The following is a 20,690-nucleotide window of genomic DNA, read 5'->3' on the forward strand; positions in this document are numbered from 1 at the left end:
TGTGGGACAAATTTTAGTGCAATTTTTGCCCATTTGCCCTTGTGAAAATGTAAAATCTGGGGCTAAAATAAAACTAAATTTTGATGGTAAAAATGTATGTTTTTCTTCACTGCAAAATGGTATTAAATTCTGTGATACCTGTAGTGCGAATATGATCACTACACCCCTAGATGAATTAAGAAGTGTAGTTTGTAATATGGGGTTACTTATGGTAGGTGGGGGAGGGGGGTTATGCTGTTCTGGCACTTCAAGAGCCTCTTCCAATGTGACATGGCAACCACAAACCTGTCCAGCAAAATCTGAACTCCATTATGGTGCTTCTTCTCTTCTGTCCTTTGCACTGGACCTTAAAAGTTTGTGACCACATATGTGGTATTGTGTACTCAGGAGAATTTGCACATTTTTTGGGGTCCATTTTGTCTGCTTACCCTCGTACTCTTGAACCCTTGTGAAAATGCTAAATTTGGTGCTAAAAGAACACTCTTTTGGGGAAACTTTGATTTTTTTTTATTTTCACAGTTCAACATTATAAACTTCTGTGAAGCACCTGGCAGTTTAAGGTGTTCACCACACAACTAGATAAGTTCCTTGAGGGGTCCAGTTTCAAAAATGGTGTCACTTGGAGGTTTCCACTGTTTAGTCATATCAGAAGCTCTCCAAACCCAACATGGCATCCACTAATTCGTCCAGGAAATTTTTCATTCAAAAAGTCAAATGATGCTCTTTCCCTTCTAAGCACTGCTGTGCGCCAGGGGGGGTCTACCAATGTGACATGGCACCCTCCAACCAGTCCAGCAAAATCTGAAATCCAATATGTCACTCCTTCCCTTCTGAGCTTTGCACTGTGCCTCAAAAGTAGTTTTCGGCCACATATGGGGTATTGGTAAAAATGGAAGTGAAAATTTGTGGAAAAAAAAACCTAACATGTTCATTTTTTTTTTCCTTCCACATTGCATTAATTCCTGTGAAATGCCTGAATTAATTTCTTGAATGTGGTTTTGAGCACCTTAAAGAGTGCAGTTTTTAGAATGGTGTCACTTTTGGGTATTTTCTGTCACATAGGCCCCTCAAAGTCACTTTAAATGAGACGTGGTCCCTAAAAAAAAAATGGTTTTCTAATGTGCTAACAAAAAAAATGTAAAAAATTGTGCTGATGTAAAGACATGCAGGAAATGTTATATATTAACTATTTTGTGTGATGTAACCATTTTAAGGTTATAAAATTTTAAAGTTTGAAAATTGCTACATTTGTTTTTTTTTTTTTTCCACAAATGAAACGCATGTCAAATCTCAGAAAATTTTTCAACGATCATTAAGTACAAAAAACCCCTCAGAATCAGTGGTATCCGTTGAAGAGTTCCAGATTATTACCACAAAGTGACACTGGTCAGAATTGTAAAATTTGGCCTGGTCAGGAAGGTTAAAACAGACTTGGATGGTAAAGGGGTCCCCCCCCCCCCCGAACAAAGTTAATTTTAATCAACATTTTAATTAATAGATCTTTGAATAATAATAAGTTCCACAATTGGATGTATTTACAAAAATGTCTTTGTGCGGAGATAATCTTATAAATGTGCCCTTGCTGTGTACTGTGTAATAGCTGTGCCTGACCATACAGGAACATGGTCTGATCATATCACATCTCCTGGGGAAGCAAAAGAATGCATGGAAAGGGCAGTATTGGATAGCAGATTATTCTTTCTTTGAAGTAAAACTTTGCTTAAAGACAGGCAATGCTTTCTCACCCAAAAAGAACCATTTGCAATCCCATGCTGTAATGTCTGTATTTTCTCTTTTGCTTCCTCTCCTGGCCAGGATACGTGGTATCCAGTGTTGGACTGGGGTGATAAGGACTCACCAGTAACATTGACTTTGGGAGGCCCACTTTTCACCTGCATACAAATATACTACTTTCGTTCACAAATTTACCTATTTCTCTATATAATAATAATAATCTGGGTAGCGTGGTTAATGAATGAGGAGATGCTGCTTTTTTCTGTGCCAAGTTAAATCAAGTGAATTATGCCAAGTACTGCCTATATATTGGGGTTGGGGCCCAGATGTACACAGGGGCCCACCGGGGGATTTCCCTCTTACAGACCCTGTGAGCCAGTCCGAGCCTGTACTGGAAAAAAAAAAGTCCAAATAAGGGGAGTTTGCAGAAATAAAAAAGCAATTCTGAATTTATTTTAATGACGTTAGCATTCCCATCTGTTAAGAGACAGATGATGGCTGAATACCGCTCCTGAGCCCTCTCCATTCAGTCTCTGCTGACTTACCCCTTAACTGTTCTCCCTATACTATTTTTGACTGTTTATGTTTCGTCAGACACCGCACGTCAGAATTGTTTATGAAAGAGACCCCTTTAATGCTCCTAATATTTCAGGCAGCATAAACCTCCCAACAGTTGGCTGGGCTAAACAGACAAGCATGTAAATGTTTTCTTCCAGTATACCTCTGTAGCCAATAGCAAGCTATATATAGCGTTGCCATGTAATTTTTACAGCACATTGTATTTCTGCCATTGTTTTTTCAGTATTAACATTTTTCACCTTTTCAAAGGACATGAAATATTTCTTTCAGTACATTATTTGGTTAAATGAACATTATTATTATTCATTTTTATAGCGCCATTTATTCCATGGCACTTTACATGTGAACAGGACAAGTACAATAAACATGAGTTAAACAAGGCACACACAAGTACAGGAGCAGATGACCCTGCCAGCGAGGGCTCACAGTCTACAGGGGATGGGTGAGGATACACTAGGTGAGGGTAGAGCTGGTCATGCAGCGGTTTAGTATACTGGGGATCACTGCAGGTTGTAGGCTTGTCGGAAGAGGTGGGTCCTCAGGTTCCTTTTGAAGGTTTCCGTGGTAGGAGAGAGCCTGATGTGTTGGGGTAGAGAGTTCCAGAGTATAGGGGAAGCACGGGAGAAGTCTTGGATGCGGTTGTGGGAGGAAGAGATGAGAGAAGTAGAGAAGATCATGAGATGATCGAAGGTTGCGTGTAGGTAGGTACCGGGAGACCATGTCACAGATGTATGGAGGAGTCAGATTGTGAATGGCTTTGTATGTCATTGTTAGTGTTTTGAACTGTAGCCTCTGGGCAATAGGAAGCCAGTGAAGGGCCTGGCAAAGAGAGGCTGGGGAGTAACGGGGAGACAGGTGGATTAGTCGGGCAGCAGAGTTTAGGATGGATTGGTGCCAGAGAGCTAGAGGGGAGGCCAGAGAGTAGGAGGTTGCAGTAGTCGAGGCGGGAGATAAGGGCATGTACTAGTGTTTTTGTGGTTTCATGGTCAAGGAATGCACGGATCCGGGAAATGTTTTTGAGTTGGAATCGGCAAGAGGAGGCAAGGGCTTGGATATGTGGCTTGAAAGAAGGGTAGAGTCAAGGATCACCCCGAGGCACCGAGCGTGCTGGACCGGGAAAAGTGAACAGCCATTGATATTGATGGATAGGTCGGGTGGATGGGTAGAGTGAGGTGGGGGAAAGATGATGAATTCTGTTTTGTCCATGTTGTTTTAGAAAACGAGCAGAAAAGGATAAAATAGCAGACAGACATTGTGGGATTTTGGTCAGTAAGGAAGTGAGGTCGGGTCCAGATAGGTAGATCTGCGTGTCATCAGCAGAGATATTGTAAACCGTGGGATTCTATGAGCTGTCCCAGGTGAGATGAGGTGGTGTGGGAGAGGGAGACACTGAATGTCCGGTCTGTTAGATGTGATGAGATCCAGGATAGGGCCAAGTCTGTGATGGCAAGAGATGATAGAATCTGTAACAGGAGGGAGTGGTCCACAGTGTCGAAGGCAGAAGACAGGTGCAGGAGGACCACAGAGTAGTGTCGCTTGCTCTTGGCGGTTGGTAGGTCATTGGTCACTTTAGTTAGGGCAGTTTCAGTTGAGTGATGTGTTCGGAAGCCAGATTGTAACCGATCAAAGAGGGAGCAGGACAGTTCAAGATGGACATGCTGTTCCAGTAGTTTTGAGGCATAAGGGAGAAGGGATATCGGGCAATAGCTGGACACAGAGGATGGGTCGAGGGTTTTTTGAGGATCGGTGTGATTGATGCGTGTTAGAAGTATGAGGGGAAGACACCATTTGTAAGTGAGAGGTTGAAGAGTTGTGCTAGGGTTGGGATGAAGACTTTTGCGAGGTTAGGGATGAGGTGGGACGGGAGCGGGTCAAAGGTGCAAGAGGTGAGATGTGATCTTGATAGAAGGATGGAGAGCTGATCATCTATCATAGTGGAGAAGCTGGCTTTGGAACAGGGCTGAGAAGTCAAGAGGAGGGGCACTGGGGCTGCGGGCCAAAGCTTTGTCTGATGTTTTCTATCTTCTGCTTAAAGAAAGAGGCAAAATTCTTCAACTGAAATGAGAGGAGAGGGAGGAGATGCTGGGGGATGGAGTAGAGAATTGAAAGTGTTGAAGAGCTGTTTAGGGTTGTGAGTCAGGGAGGATATGAGAGATAAGTTTGTTTTACGGCAGTGAGCGCGGACTTGAAGCTGGCGAGGGACTGCTTGTATGCAGTGAAGTGCTCAGCAGAACGAGAGCTCTTCCATCGCCGTTCAGTGATCCTGGAAGCCCGTCTGTTCTTTGGCCAGGCTGGTTAGCCAGGGCTGCCTGTTGATTCTACAAGTTTTGCTATGCATGAGCGGGGCGGCCGAATCGAGTGTTGCTATTATTGTGTTATAAAAAGAGGCAGCAGCATCTGTGTCATGGAAGGAAGCTATGTCTATAAGAGGGAGAAGGGACTCAGAGAGTGATTGTAAATTGAGGTGTTTGAGATTTCTGCGAGGGTGAGTTTGTGGAGTGGAGGTTGCATGCTAGGAGGGGAGAGAGAAGAAAATGTTAGTAGGTTGTGGTCAGACAGGGGGAGGGGTGAGTTAGTGAGATTAGTAAGGGAACAGAGGCGGGTGAAGATGAGGTCCAATGTGTGGCCATCTTTATGGGTGGCTGCAGATGACCATTAAGTGAGACCAAAGGAGACAGTGAGCGATAAAAGTCAAGAGGCGGCTGAGGTGGAAGTGTCAATGGGGATATTGAAGTCACCCATGATGATAGTGGGGATGTCGGCTGAGGGGAAATCAAGTAGCCAGGTGGTGAAGTGGTCAAAAAAGGTGGAGATGGCTAGTTCTGGGGGTCGGTAGATGACAGCCAGCTGGAGATTGGAGGGGGAGTAGATGCGGACGGAGTGCACCTCGAACGAGGGAAGAGTAGCAGAGGGTGGTAGTGGAATTGGGGTAAAGGAGCAGGTATAGGACAGGAGCAAGCCAACCCTTCCACCACGTTTGTTGCTGGGGCGAGGGGTGTGAGAGGTGGAATCCACCATAGGAAAGAGCGGCTGGAGAGGCTGAGTCAGAGGGGGTAAGCCAGGTTTCAGTGATGCCAAGGAAGGAGAGTTTGTTATTGATAAAGAGGTCGTGGATAAATGAGTTTATTGCAGACAGAGCATGCGTTCCATAGTGCTCCAGGTAGGGAAATTGGGGGCTGGATGAATGGGTATGAGGTTACTGTGGTTGCGAAGACGTGTAGAGGATCGTGGCAGGGGGTTAGAAATGAGTGTGGTGATGTGATGAGGAGGGCCAGGACTTGGGGATATGTCGCCAGCAATGAGGAGCAGCAGACAGGGCGTTAGAAGGTGTGAGCTGGATAGGTCATGATGTGGCCGTGTGTTTGCCTGGAGAGAAAGGATTGTATGTGGGGGAATGGTTCTGTGGAGGAGGTGAGGTGGCTGGGGAGGATGGAGGAAGAAATGACTAGTTCCTTACTGGGTGGAGGGAATACAGGAAATAGCCTGTAAGTTAAGACAGAAAACAAAAAACCACAAGTGGCTGAGTGGAAGCAAAAACTAAAAGTTAGGACTACTGGAAAAACAGTAGAAAAAAAGAAATGGCAGAAAAAAATTGGCCACAATGTTAATGAGTTAAATATGCCACAATCCAACATGTGTATTTTCAGAATGGGCGCTTAGTAAAGGAAGTGTACAACGCAATACATTTTTTTGATTTTAGAAACATTTGACAAACTAAAGTATTGATAAAAAAAATCTAATGATTAAAAACAACTTTTTAATCAGTTTGTATGTTGTAACTTTAACCAACTTTCGGCATAATAATACGTCCACGTCGGACTCCCTCCCTTTGATGTGGGCTTTCGCACTGAGCCCACATCTTTCACAGCACATCAGCTGCTTTGATCCACCGGCAGCTGTTAACCCGTTAAATGCTGCTGTCAATCTCAGACAGCGGCATTTAACTCCTAGTTACGGCAAATAGGAAATCCCACCCATCAGTGACCCAGTCACATGATTGCGTCTCATCGATGGGTTGGCACAACCAGAGATCTCTAGCAGACCTCTATGGTTGTCAAAGCAAGTGAGCATTTCTGCTACAAACAGGCGATCTGATCGTCGCTTATATGTAGCAGAGGTGATAGGGTTATGGCAGCTTCTAGTCTCCCATGGAGACTATTGAAGCTTGCAAAAAGTAAAAGTTTTTAAAAAAGTTCAAATGAATCCCCTTTAGCCTCAAAATAAAATAAATCCAATATACACATATTTGGTGTCGCCGTGTTCAGAATTGCCAGATTTATCTATATATATAAAAAAAAATAGAATTAACCTGATCATTAAACGGAGTAATGAGAAAAAGTCAAAAGACCAGAATAGTTTTTTGGGCTTTGCCGCTACATTGCCATAAAATGCAATAACGGGAGATCAAAAGATCATATCTACACCAAAATGGTATCAAAAACGTCAGCTTGGCATACAAAAATAAACCCTCACCCAGCCATAAAATCACGAAAAAATTGAGATGCTACAGGTCTCGGAAAATGGCGCTTTTTTAACCAAAGTTTAGATATTTTTTTTTTTACCACAAATGAAAAAAAGAACCTAGACATGTTTGGTATCCATGAACTCGCAGTGACCTGGAGAATCAGAACGGCAGGTCAGTTTTAGCATTTAGTGAACATGGTAAAAAAAAAACCTGTGGAATTGCACTTTTATTGCAATTTCACTGCACTTGGAACTTTTTTCCCGTTTTCCAGTACAGGATATGTTAAAACTAATGGTGTCATTCAAAAGTACAACTTGTCCCACAAAAATCAAGCCTACCATGGCCATTTTGATCAAAAAATAGAAAAGTTACGGCTCTGGAAGGGGAGCAATAAACGAAAAAGCAAAATGGCCTGTGTTAAACTATTATGGGGAGAAGCTGCTATTTGCATGAAAAGCTAGTGTAATGTAGTAAAAATGGTCAGGATTTGTTCCATGTGTCTGACGTCACTCCATCCCTCCACTTCTGAGTGGTTGCAAAAGAGTAAGAATGAAGCTGAAAGTGAACCTGTCACCAGGGCTGTGGAGTCGGAGAGTCAGAGTTGGAGCTAATTTTGGTGGAGTCGGAGTTGGTATAAAATGGACCGACTGACTCCTAAAATATATAATAGGGTACAGTAGTTCAATGCAGTTTGTGGGGAATATTTTTATAAGAATTTCAGAAAGTTATAAAATGTCCTATAAATGTGTCTTATTCCTGATCTAAGGTCTAGACTTTTAGCTGAGATGAATCTGTGCTACAGTTTATGTTCATGAAAAGTAGTGAAGCTCCTCCTCTACAGATAAGGGGAAAAATAAACACGATATGACCAAGCCAGGCTCAAATCATGTAAGGTAAAGAACCAAATATATCTGGATTGTAACAAGCCGGTTCTTCAAATATAGTTAAAATATAACTTAATTCTAATCAATTAAAATAAAGTGCAAACATATAGTGCTAACAGAAAGTGCAGAGTGCGTACAATACTAGACATAGAGACACGTATAAAAACCTATGAGACTATATAACCGCACCATTACCCACTGTTTAGATACCGAAGATATCCGTCAGTGTTGTTAAACAGAAACAGGCTAGGGACTATGAATCCGTCAAACTCTAGATCTCACGTCTCCATGCCACCACTGTGAACGACAGGCAGGATAGCACCCCAGTAGGCTATATCATTAGTCACTTAACGGCTTCTAGGTAACTGCTGTTGCAGTAACACCTTATCCATGCCAAGCGGTCTATGTCTCTTATTATTGCTCAAAAAAGAATGTCATGGTCATAGATGTTATCTATTCACCCTCTATATATGTAACATTTACCGGGCTACGACAAACATCTAGTCATGTGCAAAAAAAAAAAAAAAAAAAAAAAAAAGAAGGTATGATACTCATCAATCCTCTGTTGAACAGTCTTCTGTTGGAGATCTGATGCAGTGATGTGTATCAAAAGCCCATCGTTTCGGTCATTCCACTATCGACCGTGCTTTTCTCCCTGGGCTCATTATCTTGTACCGTGTTTCCCAACGCGTTTCATATAGAGTAATCATCAGGGGATTGTATCACCAATACAGATGTTGCGTGAGCCTACTGGGGTGCTATCCTGCCTGTCGTTCACAGTGGTGGCATGGAGACGTGAGATCTAGAGTTTGACGGATTCATAGTCCCTAGCCTGTTTCTGTTTAACAACACTGACGGATATCTTCGGTATCTAAACAGTGGGTAATGGTGCGGTTATATAGTCTCATAGGTTTTTATACGTGTCTCTATGTCTAGTATTGTACGCACTCTGCACTTTCTGTTAGCACTATATGTTTGCACTTTATTTTAATTGATTAGAATTAAGTTATATTTTAACTATATTTGAAGAACCGGCTTGTTACAACAACGAAAAATAAACACACAGGGAAGGAATGCCTGCATTTATCTCAGAACTTCTGGAGTGAACAGGAAAGCAGGATTAAGGCAAGTACTTCTTAAAGCGTATCTAAACTTTTAAAAAACTGCATAAATCAATAATCCAATATATGTTGTCTCTGTATACTTGATGTTTTAGTTTGTGTTTTCCCCTTAGCTCATGTTTGGAGAAATTAGCTACCCTGATGACTATTCACTATACATGGAATATAAGGGGAAAAAAGTTTAACATCTCATGAGAAATACTGTGTGTGTGTGTGTTCTGCAATATGATTCAGCACAAACATTCTCCCTCCTTCCTCCCCTCTTCATAGACTGTGAAGAAATATGATGTGAAGCATTAAGCGAGCTGTACCCTGAGACAAGCCTGACATTGAAAGTTCAGTATAAAGCTAACATATTTTACAAACTTTATACTTATCTGTCCTATTGATTTATGCAAAGATTGATTTATTTATATCCTAAATTATACGGGGCATGATTCCCTATTCTTGCAAGAATTACAATACCATATTTTTTTACAGGACAAAATTCTGAGAGCAAATTTACATAATTACATCATGTCTAAGAAGCATCTTATGAAGTCAGCTGTATTTGAGCATTTTACAGTGACTCAAGATAGAAAACATTTTGTGTGTCAGTATGTAAGTGACCAAGATGAAAACAAATGCTGTGATGCCAAAATCAGGCTGTGATAAAAATGCTCCTTCAAGAGCTTCTAATCTAAGACTAAGAAGACATTTACAACGCTGCCACCGTGAAGTTTACAAAGCTGTGATTGAAAAAGTTCACAGAAACACCAAGAAACCAGAGACCAGCACTTCCCACCAGCAAAGGAGGAAAGAGCGTCTCAAACATCAGTTACAAGATATTTTGTAAGTGACAAAGTTACTGTAACAATGACAGAATGTGTTTAAAAGATAGCTCATCGAGCTTGTGAAGGACTGTGTACCATTATCATTATTTGCACAACCAGCTTTTACAGCTATTAATGGAGAAATGGCCCACAAACTTGTTTCTCTTGAAAGGGAAAGTATTAAAAAATTAGTGATTGAAGAAGCCCTTAACCAAAAGGAAGATCTTAAAAAGAGTCTCAAGAGACGCTTTGTATTTCTTAAAATGGATGCCTGCACACGTCAGAGTGAACCATTTTGCTATCAATGTTCAATATGTTTGTGACAACAACAAAAAATGTTACTAAGACGCTGGAAGTAAAAGATACTAAAGGTCATCACAGCAGCCAGTTTCTCCAGACCTTAGTGGACAAAGTTCTTAAAGATTATAAACTAAAAAAAAAACCACAAAAAAAACAGGTTCTTGCTATTGTAACTGATAATGCTGCAAACATGGTAAGTACAATTAAACTGATGAATGAGAATAATGAAGGTGAACAGCAGCTAGAAGAACATTTCACCTTCAGTATGTTGGAGATGGAAGGCCACAGTCCTGTTCCCATAACGGAGGAACAAACATTACTGCAGAAGAACAGCAAAGTGATTCTTTACAATTAGATGATCTTGTTGAAGCTGCTTCACACCTCTTTCCTATTCATCACATGCGCTGTGTTGTGCACACGCTGTAGCTGACAATAAGAGATACCGTAGTCTGCGAGAGGGACATACTGGAACTCTGATTAGCAAAGTGAAGAAATTGGCTATTGCTGTCAGAACCTCTAAAATGGATTCCATCTTGATGATACGTGCTGGAAAAAGGGTCAATGGTGGATCAAGTCACTGTGTGAGGCAGCACCTATTTAATGATTGAGCGATTGCTTGAGCTGAAACCATTTCTTGTAGATATGGCCAATCCTCAGGTAACACTACATGAAGGTCAATGGACACAGGTGGCTGAATTGAAGGAATTTCTTCATCACCCATTTATAGTGACTAAAAAATTACAAGCGGAGATTTAACTCCTGGCATTTTTATAATGGAGTGGAAGAGCTTGCTGTTTTGCCTGTCCCAAAGAGGTTTAATCGCAGATGGCATTGCTGCTTCAATGAAACGGAGATACTCATATTAGAAAAAAAATTCTTCTGGCAGCTGTTTATGTGGACCCGATTCATCGTATATTTCTGGATGATCAACAGCTTACTAAAGGAAAAGAAGCTCTGATTGAGGTAGCAGGATGCTACAGGACGGCCAAGAGCAAGAGGACTCAGGTCCTGCCAGTGCTGCTGCTGCCATTCATCCTCATCAGATGAGGATTTGATTTCGAAAAGTATTTGGAAGACATGGAACAGGCAAAGCTTTGCTGCAGGGAAAAAGATTCCACTCTCATAGAAAACAGATTGACCATATTTCAGCAACGTTTTTCACTTGCTCTCTAAGAAGTAGAAGAGTTCAATCGTTCATCAAGACTGACTGTGCACGAGGCAATTCCTGTATAGCCTGAAATTGTTAGTGATGTTGCCCATGTGGTTACTGCTTTGCCACCAATCCAAGTTAGTGTAGAGAGATTGTTCTCTAGGCTTAAAAAAAATTAGGTCAGATTTGAGGTCATCTATAAAGGAGGATCTAATGGAGGCGATACTATTTCTCAGAACAAATTCATAGACTGCACAAATGCCATTCAATAAGTTTTTGTTGAAAACTTTTTTTTTTTTTTTTTTTACACTTACTGCATAGTGTATACTAAATTGTAAATATGGAAGTTTTTTTGTTCTAAAGTTGTATTCCAATAAATACACTGCTCAATAAAATAAAGGGAACACTAAAATCCCACATCCTAGATATCACTGAATGAAATATTCCAGTTGTAAATCTTTATTCATTACATAGTGTAATGTGTTGAGAACAATAAAACCTAAAATGATCAACGTAAATCACAACTAATATCCTACGGAGGTCTGGAGCTTGAATGATGCTCAAAATCAAAGTGCAAAATGAAGTTACAGGCTGATCCAACTTCAATGCAAATGCCTCAAGACAAGGAAATGATGCTCAGTAGTGTGTGGCCTCCACGTGCCTGTATGACCTCCCTACAACACCTGGGCATGCTCCTGATGAGTCGGTGGATGGTCTACTGAGGGATCTCCTCCCAGACCTGGACTAAAGCATCTGCCAACTCCTGGACAGTCTGTGGTGCAACGTGATGTTAGTGGATGGTGCGAGACATGATGTCCCAAATGTGTTCAATCGGATTCAGATTTGGGGAACGGGCGGGCCAAGTCCATAGCTTAAATGCCTTCATTTTGCAGAACACTCCAACCACATGAGGTCTGGCATTGTCCTGCATTAGGAACCCAGGGCCAACCGCACCAGCATAGTCTCACAAGGGGTCTGAGGATTTCATCTCAGTACCTAATGGCAGTCAGACTACCTCTGGCGAGCACATGGAGGGCTATGTGACACTCCAAAGAAATGCCACCCCACACATTACTGACCCACTGCCATACCGGTCATGCTGAAGGATGTTGCAGGCAGATCGCTCTCCATGGAGTCTCCGGACTCTGTCACGTTTGTCACATGTGTTCACTGGGAACCTGTTTTCATCTGTGAAGAGCACAGGATGCCGAATTTGCCAATCCTGGTGTTCTGCAGCAAATGCCAAGTGTCCTGCACGGTGTTGGGCTTTGAGCACAACCCCTATCTGTCGACGTCGGGCACTGAGACCACCCACATGGAGTCAGTTTCTAACAGTTTGTGCAGACACATGCACATTTGTGGCCTGCTGGAGGTCATTTGGCAGGGCTCTGGCAGTGCTCCTCCTTGCACAAAGGCAAAGGTAGCGGTCCTGCTGCTGGGTTGTTGCCCTCCTATGGCCCCCTCCACGTTACACCTGGTGTACTGGTCTGTCTCCTGATAGCGCCTCCAGCCTCTGGACACTACGGTGACAGACACAGCAAACCTTCTTGCCACAGCTCACAATGATGTGCCATCCTGTATGAGCTGCACTACCTGAGCCACTTGTGTGGGTTGAAAAGTCCGTCTCATGCTACCACGAGTGTGAAAGCACAACCAACATTCAAAAGTGACCAAAACATCAGCCAGAAAGCATTGGTAGTGAGATGTGGTCTGTGGTCCCCACCTGCAGAACCACTCCTTTATTGTGTCTTGACAATTGCCAATAATTTCCATCTGTTTATTCCATTTGCACAACAGCATGTGAAATTGATTGTCAGTGTTGCTTCCTAAGTGGACAGTTTGATTTCACAGAATTTTGATTTACTTGGAGTTATATTCTGTTGTTTAAGTGCTCCTTTTATTTTTTTTGAGCAGAATAGTTACCCTTTATATGTAAACCATAAAAGGGTTTTCCAGGCATATTGATAAAATATCCTTGGCAAACCCACTGATCAGCTCTTATTACCTCCATAAAATAGAGCTTAAACTCCCCTCACGTGCAGCGGTCGTTCCTGGGTTATCTCATAGGGGTCTCATGCGGTGTTTGGGCGTGTCCCCGCCTCCTGTCGAATTGAGCATGCAGAGGAAATCGGAGATTAGCTTCAGCCCGGACTTCCTCTTCATGTTCAATTTGTCTGAAGGTGGGGAAAGGATGCATAAATGTGGTTTGAACTGAGACTTTAAGGGGTTGTCAGATACATAAAATGCCCTGTATAAATATCTATTTTAAATTAATCATAGGACATTTCCAAGAAAATAAATAAACAAAAGGTCATGAAGTCAGATGGAAGGGTAGGGAATTTTGAATTTAAGTATGTAAGAAAAGTGGTTAGATTATTAAATTAGTTTAAAATGTAGTGAATTCATACTAATGTCAAACACTTTAAACACATTCTCAGCTTAATTAAAACATGTGAATCCATTTGACCCACAGATAGTCAAGAGCTCTTATTTTAACTTGTTGACAATGATACTGTCCCTAATAAAGCAGGAAATTATTTGCTTACACATACTCACAATTCTACTTTCAATTAAAACTGATAACAGGCAGTCCAGCTATACTGGTTATCACTTTTGCTTCTCAGAAAACATGAAACTCATTAGATATCAATGCAAAATAATTACAAAAGTGATACTTCACCACTGACTGCAGAGATGCTAGTTATACAAGTATGGCTGCCCTTGTCAATCTTGTAACAATGGCTCAAAAAAATGAACAGAAAATGTTTAAATTTTGCAAGGTAACATCAAAGTTGGCATAAGTAATGATATTGCAGCTCATCCCGTTTCAAGTGCATGGGACTAGCTACGTTTCACTACTGTAAAACAAGGTACTTATGCATAGACATTTTATAAACATGCCTGTTTTATATTAACAAATACAGAATATAAATTCTTAAAATCAATACTCTTTTTTACAAAGAAATTCACACTTTAAGGTTTTAATTTTATTTATTTTAAAACCAGTTTTATTTTGTATATTTAGAAATGTGTAATTTTAATAACTGCAAAGGAAAGAAATAATAATAATAAAAAAAAATGAAATCAGCCACACGTGAAGACTAATAATTGATTAGGAGAATGCAGTGCTGTATCTTCTACTGAAACCGTGCGAATGTGCCATAATAAATTGTCTATTAGTAAAAAAATACATTTTAGGGCACATTATACAGCATCTTTTTCACAAATTGCAGCAGGGATACTTTAAAGATAAGAATCAAACTAGAGAATTCTGAGGATTTATGCTCAGCATTTATAAAGATAGCAATTTTTGTGCATTTCGCTTCAAAATGTTCTTGTGGTGAGTACTGTAGAAATGCGCTTTATTGCTGCAGATGTTACAAAGTTCAAGGCTCAAAAAAGGTATGAGTACAAAGGTATCCTTAAGAAACTTTCAGGTTTTCTTTTTTTTTTTATACAAAAAGTAAAGCTTAAAAAAGTTAAATTTACAAACATAAACAGAAAATAAAAAGGAAAAAAAAGAAAAAGGAAAAACAAAAGTGTTATGCACGCATTTTATGTACAGGTATTGTAACATCTTTGAGATTTTTTTTCTTAAATGCATAGCAGAAACATACAACTTCCTTCAATATTTTCTGAGTTGACAGAAGTAAATTAAACCCCAGTAGCTCAGCTTGTAGAAAAATTCATAATTCATTTTTTTTCGATATTTCTTCATTATACATTATTCTAAATAAGCGCTAAAAAGCCATATGAACTTGATAGTACAGAGAACAAGGGGAAAAAAAAAGACCGTAACATGAGGGTAAGGCATCCCTGCTGGTTAAATATGTGTAGTAAATGGTTAATTTACAGGTCCACTGAAGCACCAGAACCATTGTCAATTACATCAAACCCTTTGTGGTGATTGATATACACACCTTTTTAGATCTTTTTAATTTAAAGGGGAATAGAGACCATTATATTCAGATATTAGATGTCACAAGTCACTTTTTGTGCCTAACTTTGTCATTAAGTACTAACATTCAAACCTGTGAGCTGCTTGAAAATTTCTTACATTAGTGTGGGTGGCCGATCTCGACAGCAAGGTTATGAAGTGATAGATCTTCCTTCCCTAAGCAAATCAGTCTGTTCTGGTGCAAACATTTGTCGATCAAGACAATATAAAAAAATATATATATAGAAGTGCTAGTTTGTGTGTTTAAACTGGAAAAAAACAAAAACAAGTAGTGTTCATTAGTGTCTTCGGGCATTAGTAAAATTCTGGAAAATGACTTATTTTAGCGTTATCAGCATTGGTCCTTTGGAGACAATCTAATGCGAGTAAAAGGCGTTTTGTTCGAAAGACATGGAAGGTGCGACAGTGGCCTACCTTCACATGCCAAGTCTGAGGCCCAAACTTTGACCATGGCTTTAAAGTCTACTCCAAAAAAAAATGCAAATTCAGGCAATTTTCCTAGCACTATTGAGTCCCATTGTAATTTAAAGGTGAAATAATACTCAATAGGAGGCGTAAAGATAAATAGGTCCATAGTAGATTTCACATTATTTCTTATCTTTACACTGTAGGCTTAGAAGTGATCTATCAACACAGATACACAATTTGCTCCAACAAGATAGTTAGGGTCACCAGGAAGAGATTTGTTCTGCCAATGTTTGGGGTCACCTGTAGGTGTATAGGGGAGAGACAGAGCATTGTTAGTCAATGATGAAAACTTAACAGCATTTTTAACATAACATCAAAGCTAAAATAAAATTTAAAAAAAAGCCACACAGGTAGCTCAGTGATTGTTTTTACACATGTACGGCTCTTTATATTCATTTTTGTGTGTACCTTAATGCAGACTAAAACACAGATCTTAAACACGAAGACAATAAAAAATACACAAGTGTTTAGCATAAACCCAAGACTGCCCTCCACAGGGCATAAAGACTGCGGCAATCGGACACTGAAAATCGGGAAAATACAGCAATGTTTAGCTTATTGAGAAAGGAAACTTAATTAACCTCTTAAAACCTTTATGTATTTTAGTTAATTTGTTTCAGTATTAAAACAGCGACTATGCAGAAAAAATTGGAAATGCAATGTACAATCAAGTTTCAGTACACAATGCTTTCCAGAAATGAGCGGTATGAGCACAATCCTGCTCACATCAGGAAACTCCTGCGAGAATTCCCACTGTGAAATGCACGTGTGACAGAAGAAAAGCTGCAATCCAGTGCAGCACTTCCATGCATTGGGCCAGCCACTCACTTTCTCACATGTCCCAATATTACATAGTAACATAGTTAGTAAGGCCGAAAAAAGACATTTGTCCATCCAGTTCAGCCTATATTCCATCATAATAAATCCCCAGATCTACGTCCTTCTACAGAACATAATAATTGTATGTTACAATATTGTTCTGCTCCAGGAAGACATCCAGGCCTCTTTTGAACCCCTCGACTGAGTTCGCCATCACCACCTCCTCAGGCAAGCAATTCCAGATTCTCACTGCCCTAACAGTAAAGAATCCTCTTCTATGTTGGTGGAAAAACCTTCTCTCCTCCAGACGCAAAGAATGCCCCCTTGTGCCCGTCACCTTCCTTGGTATAAACAGATCCTCAGCGAGATATTTGTATTGTCCCCTTATATACTTAATATTACAGTGATATACTGGCCAGCCAGTGCTTCATTAGTCCTGTTTAACGCTCCTATTCATATGAAGTTAAAACATACGTTCCCCATCCTCACACCAATCTAGCAAACAGATGTAACCGCATCGATATTCTTGAAGGGAATGGATCAGAAAATGATTTGTTTTATTTCTCCATATCACGATCATTATTAAAAATGAAACGGTTAGGGGTGACGGCTTGCACTAAATTAACCCCTTTCTGCCATTGTACATACTATTCCGTCCATGTGGGGTGGGCCCTACTTCCCAAGGACGGAATAGTACGTCCAGCGCAATCAGCCGCGCTCACGGGGGGAGCGCGGCCGATCGCAGCCGGTTGTCAGCTGACTATCGCAGCTGACATCCGGCACATAGTGCCAGGAGCAGTCACGGACCGCCCCCGGCACATTAACCCCCGGCACACTGATCAAACATTATCGCAGTGTTTCGGCCTTGCTCCGAGTGTCCTTACCTCCTCCTCCCTGCAGCAGGCCCGGATCCAAAATGGCCGCGGGGCTGCATCCGGGTCCTGCAGGGAGGTGACTTCACAGCTCCTGCTCAGAGCAGGCACCGAGAAGCCTCCAGGAGTGCACGTCAGATCGCTGATCTTACACAGTGCACAGCAAAGTGTCAGCTCAGCGATCTGTCACTTTACTGTGATGTCCCCCCCTAGGGCAAAGTAAACAAAAAAAAAAAAAAAATTTTTTACGTGTAAAAATAAATTCCTAAATAAATAATAAAAAAACATTGTTCCAATACATTCCTTTACCTAAATTAAAACAAAACAATATAAGTACACATATTTAGTATCGCCGCGTCCGTGACGGCCTATAAAACTATCCCACTAGTTAACCCCCTTCAGTGAACACCGTAAAAAATAAAAAAAAACGAGGCAAAAAACAACGCTTTACTATCATACCGCCGAACAAAAAGTGGAATAACACGCGATCAAAAAGACGGATATAAATAACCATGGTACCGCTGAAAACGTCTTGTCCCGCAAAAAACGAGCCGCCATACAGCATCATCAGCGAAAAAAAAAAAAAGTTAGTCCTCAGAATAAAGCGATGCAGAAATAATCATTTTTTCTATAAAATATTTATCCTATAAAAGCGCCAAAACATAAAAAAATGATATAAATGAGGTATTGCTGTAATCGTACTGACCCGAAGAATAAAACTGCTTTATTCATTTTACCAAACGCGGAACGGTATAAACACCCCCCACCCCCCCCCAAAGAAATTCATGACTAGCTGGTTTTTGGTCATTCTGCTTCGCAAAAATTGGAATAAAAAGCGATCAAAATAGTCACGTGCCCGAAAATGTCACCAATGAAAACGTCAACTCGTCCCGCAAAAAACAAGACCTCACATGACTCTGTGGACCGAAATATGGAAAAATTTAGCTCTCAAAATGTGGTAACGCAAAAAGGAGATTTTTGTGTACTCACCGTAAAATCTCTTTCTCGTAGCCTCTAATTGGGGGACACAGGACCATGGGTGTTATACTGCTGCCCACTAGAAGGCGACACTATGCATAATCTGAAAAAGATTAACCGTGGCTCCTCTTCTGCAGTATACACCCCTGGACGGCGTAAGCCTTCTCCAGTTTTGTGCAAAAGCAGTAGGGGGAACGTGACATGAATAACATAACCATGCCTATAAGAAGGCAACTATGTACGAGCTCAAGCAAACAATATGAGAACTTAACAGTAACAACAGCCCAGAAGGGCAACAGGGTGGGAGCGGTGTCCCCCAATTAGAGGCTAAGAGAAAGAGATTTTACAGTGAGTACACAAAAATCCCCTTTACTCTGTCGCCTCATTGGGGGACACAGGACCATGGGACGTCCCAAAGCAGTCCCTGGGTGGGAAGCAATGGACGAATATTGTGCAGACAGGCCGCTACACTTGTGTTCTGCAGGCGGCAGTGCCCCATCTACCCAGGCTCGCGTCTGCTGAGGACTGGGTATGAACCCTGTAGTGTTTGGTAAACGTGTGTAGGCTAGTCCAAGTTGCCGCCTTATACACTTGTTGTGCCGAATGGCCCAGGAGGCCCCTACCGCCCGTGTAGAGTGTGCCGTAATACCGGCTGGAAGAAGAGAATTCTTAAGGTGGTAGGTGTCTTGTATGGTGGATTTGATCCACCTGGCAAGTGTAGCTTTGGAGACAGGCAGACCCTTGTGGCCGCCATCTGGAAGAAGGAAAAGAGAATCAGACCTCCCGAAGGACGTAGTCCTAGACACATATATACGCAATGCCCTGACAAGGTCAAGCGTATGCAGAGCCTTCTCCACTCTATGAACCGGGACCGAACAAAAGGATGGCAGTGAAATTTCCTCATTGAGGTGGAAGTGGGACACAACCTTCGGAAGGAAGGATGGGACCGTACGGAGAACTACCTTGGCCTGGTGAAAAACCAGGAAGGGCCGTCTGCAGGAGAGTGCTGTCAGTTCAGACATCCTGCGTAGCTAGGTGATTGCCACCAGGAAAACCACCTTCTGGGACAAAAGGCGGAGCGGGACCTCCTTAAGGAGTTCAAAGGGAGGTTCCTGCAATGCTGTCAGGACCAGGTTGAGGTCCCACGTTTCTAGTGGTCATCTGTAGGGGGGAACCAATCGGGAAACCCCCCTGAAAAAAAGTCCTTACTTGCGGCTTGGTAGCAATGCACCTTTGAAAAAGAGTGCCGACACCTGACTCTTAACCCCTTTCTGACCTCGGACGGGATAGTACGTCCGAGGTCAGAAGCCCCGCTTTGATGCGGGCTCCGGCGGTGAGCCCGCACCAAAGCCGGGACATGTCAGCTGTTTTGAACAGCTGACATGTGCCCGTAATAGGCGCGAGCAGAATCGCGATCTGCCCGTGCCTATTAACTAGTTAAATGCCGCTGTCAATCGCAGACAGCGGCATTTAACTACCGCATCCGGCCGGGCGGCCGGAAAGGACGTCATCGCCGACCCCCGTCACATGATCGGAGGTCGGCGATGCTTATCCATTGTAACCATAGAGGTCCTTGAGACCACTATGGTTACTAATCGCCGGTAGGCGATCGTGCTGTGCCTGCTTCTAGCCTCCCATGGAGGCTATAGAAGCATGGCAAAAGTTAAAAAAAAAAAAGTTTAAAAAAATGTGAAAAAAATAAAAAAATATAAAAGTTTAAATCACCCCCCTTTTGCCCCAATCAAAATAAATCAATAAAAAAAAATCAAATTTACACATATTTGGTATCGCCGCGCTCAGAATTGCCCGATCTATCAATTTAAAAAAGCATTAACCTGATCGCTAAACAGCGTAGCGAGAAAAAAAAAATTGAAACGCCAGAATTACGTTTTTTTGGTCGCCGCGACATTGCATTAAAATGCAATAACGGGCGATCAAAAGAACGTATCTGCACCAAAATGCTATCATTAAAAACGTCATCTCGGCACGCAAAAAATAAGCCCTCAACCGACCCCAGATCATGAAAAATGGAGACGCTACGAGTATCGGAAAATGGCGCAATTTTTTTTTTTTAGCAAAGTTTGGCATTTTTTTTCACCACTTAGGTAAAAAATAACCTAGTCATGTTAGGTGTCTATGAACTCGTACTGACCTGGAGAATCATAATGTCAGATCAGTTTTAGCATTTAGTGAACCTAGCAAAAAAGCCAAGCAAAAAACAAGTGTGGGATTGCACTTTTTTTGCAATTTCACCGCACTTGGAATTTTTTTCCCGTTTTCTAGTACACGACATGCTAAAACCAATGATGTCGTTCAAAAGTACAGCTCGTCCCGCAAAAAATAAGCCCTCACAAGGCCAAATTGACGGAAAAATAAAAAAATTTATAGCTCTGGGGAGGGGAGTGAAAAACGAACACGGAAAAATGAAAAATCCCAAGGTCATGAAGGGGTTAAGCGAGCCCAGGGACAGCCTGGCCTCCAGACCCGATTGCAGAAAACCAAGTACTTTGGGTAAGGAATAAGGGAGTGGAGTCTGGCCACGAGATTCAC

The 20,690-nt window shown here is 41.6% G+C and overlaps 1 protein-coding gene across 14 annotated transcripts in view; it reads right to left on the minus strand.

Moving 5' to 3' along the window:
• Positions 1-14,017: 14,017 nt before the first annotated feature.
• Positions 14,018-20,690, minus strand: part of TJP1 (tight junction protein 1) — a 607,218-nt gene continuing 600,545 nt past the window's right edge. For 13 of the 14 annotated variants that reach the window (XM_069765846.1, XM_069765847.1, XM_069765845.1 and 10 more), the window contains one exon: positions 14,018-15,711. In XM_069765846.1, the coding sequence (XP_069621947.1) occupies positions 15,617-15,711 (95 nt within the window). In that variant the 3' untranslated portion in view covers positions 14,018-15,616. The remainder of the gene's footprint in view (positions 15,712-20,690) is intronic. The other variant, XM_069765860.1, reaches the window with a different exon arrangement.

The sequence above is a fragment of the Ranitomeya imitator genome, chromosome 4 (assembly GCF_032444005.1).
Source record: "Ranitomeya imitator isolate aRanImi1 chromosome 4, aRanImi1.pri, whole genome shotgun sequence".
Lineage (NCBI taxonomy): Eukaryota > Metazoa > Chordata > Amphibia > Anura > Dendrobatidae > Ranitomeya > Ranitomeya imitator.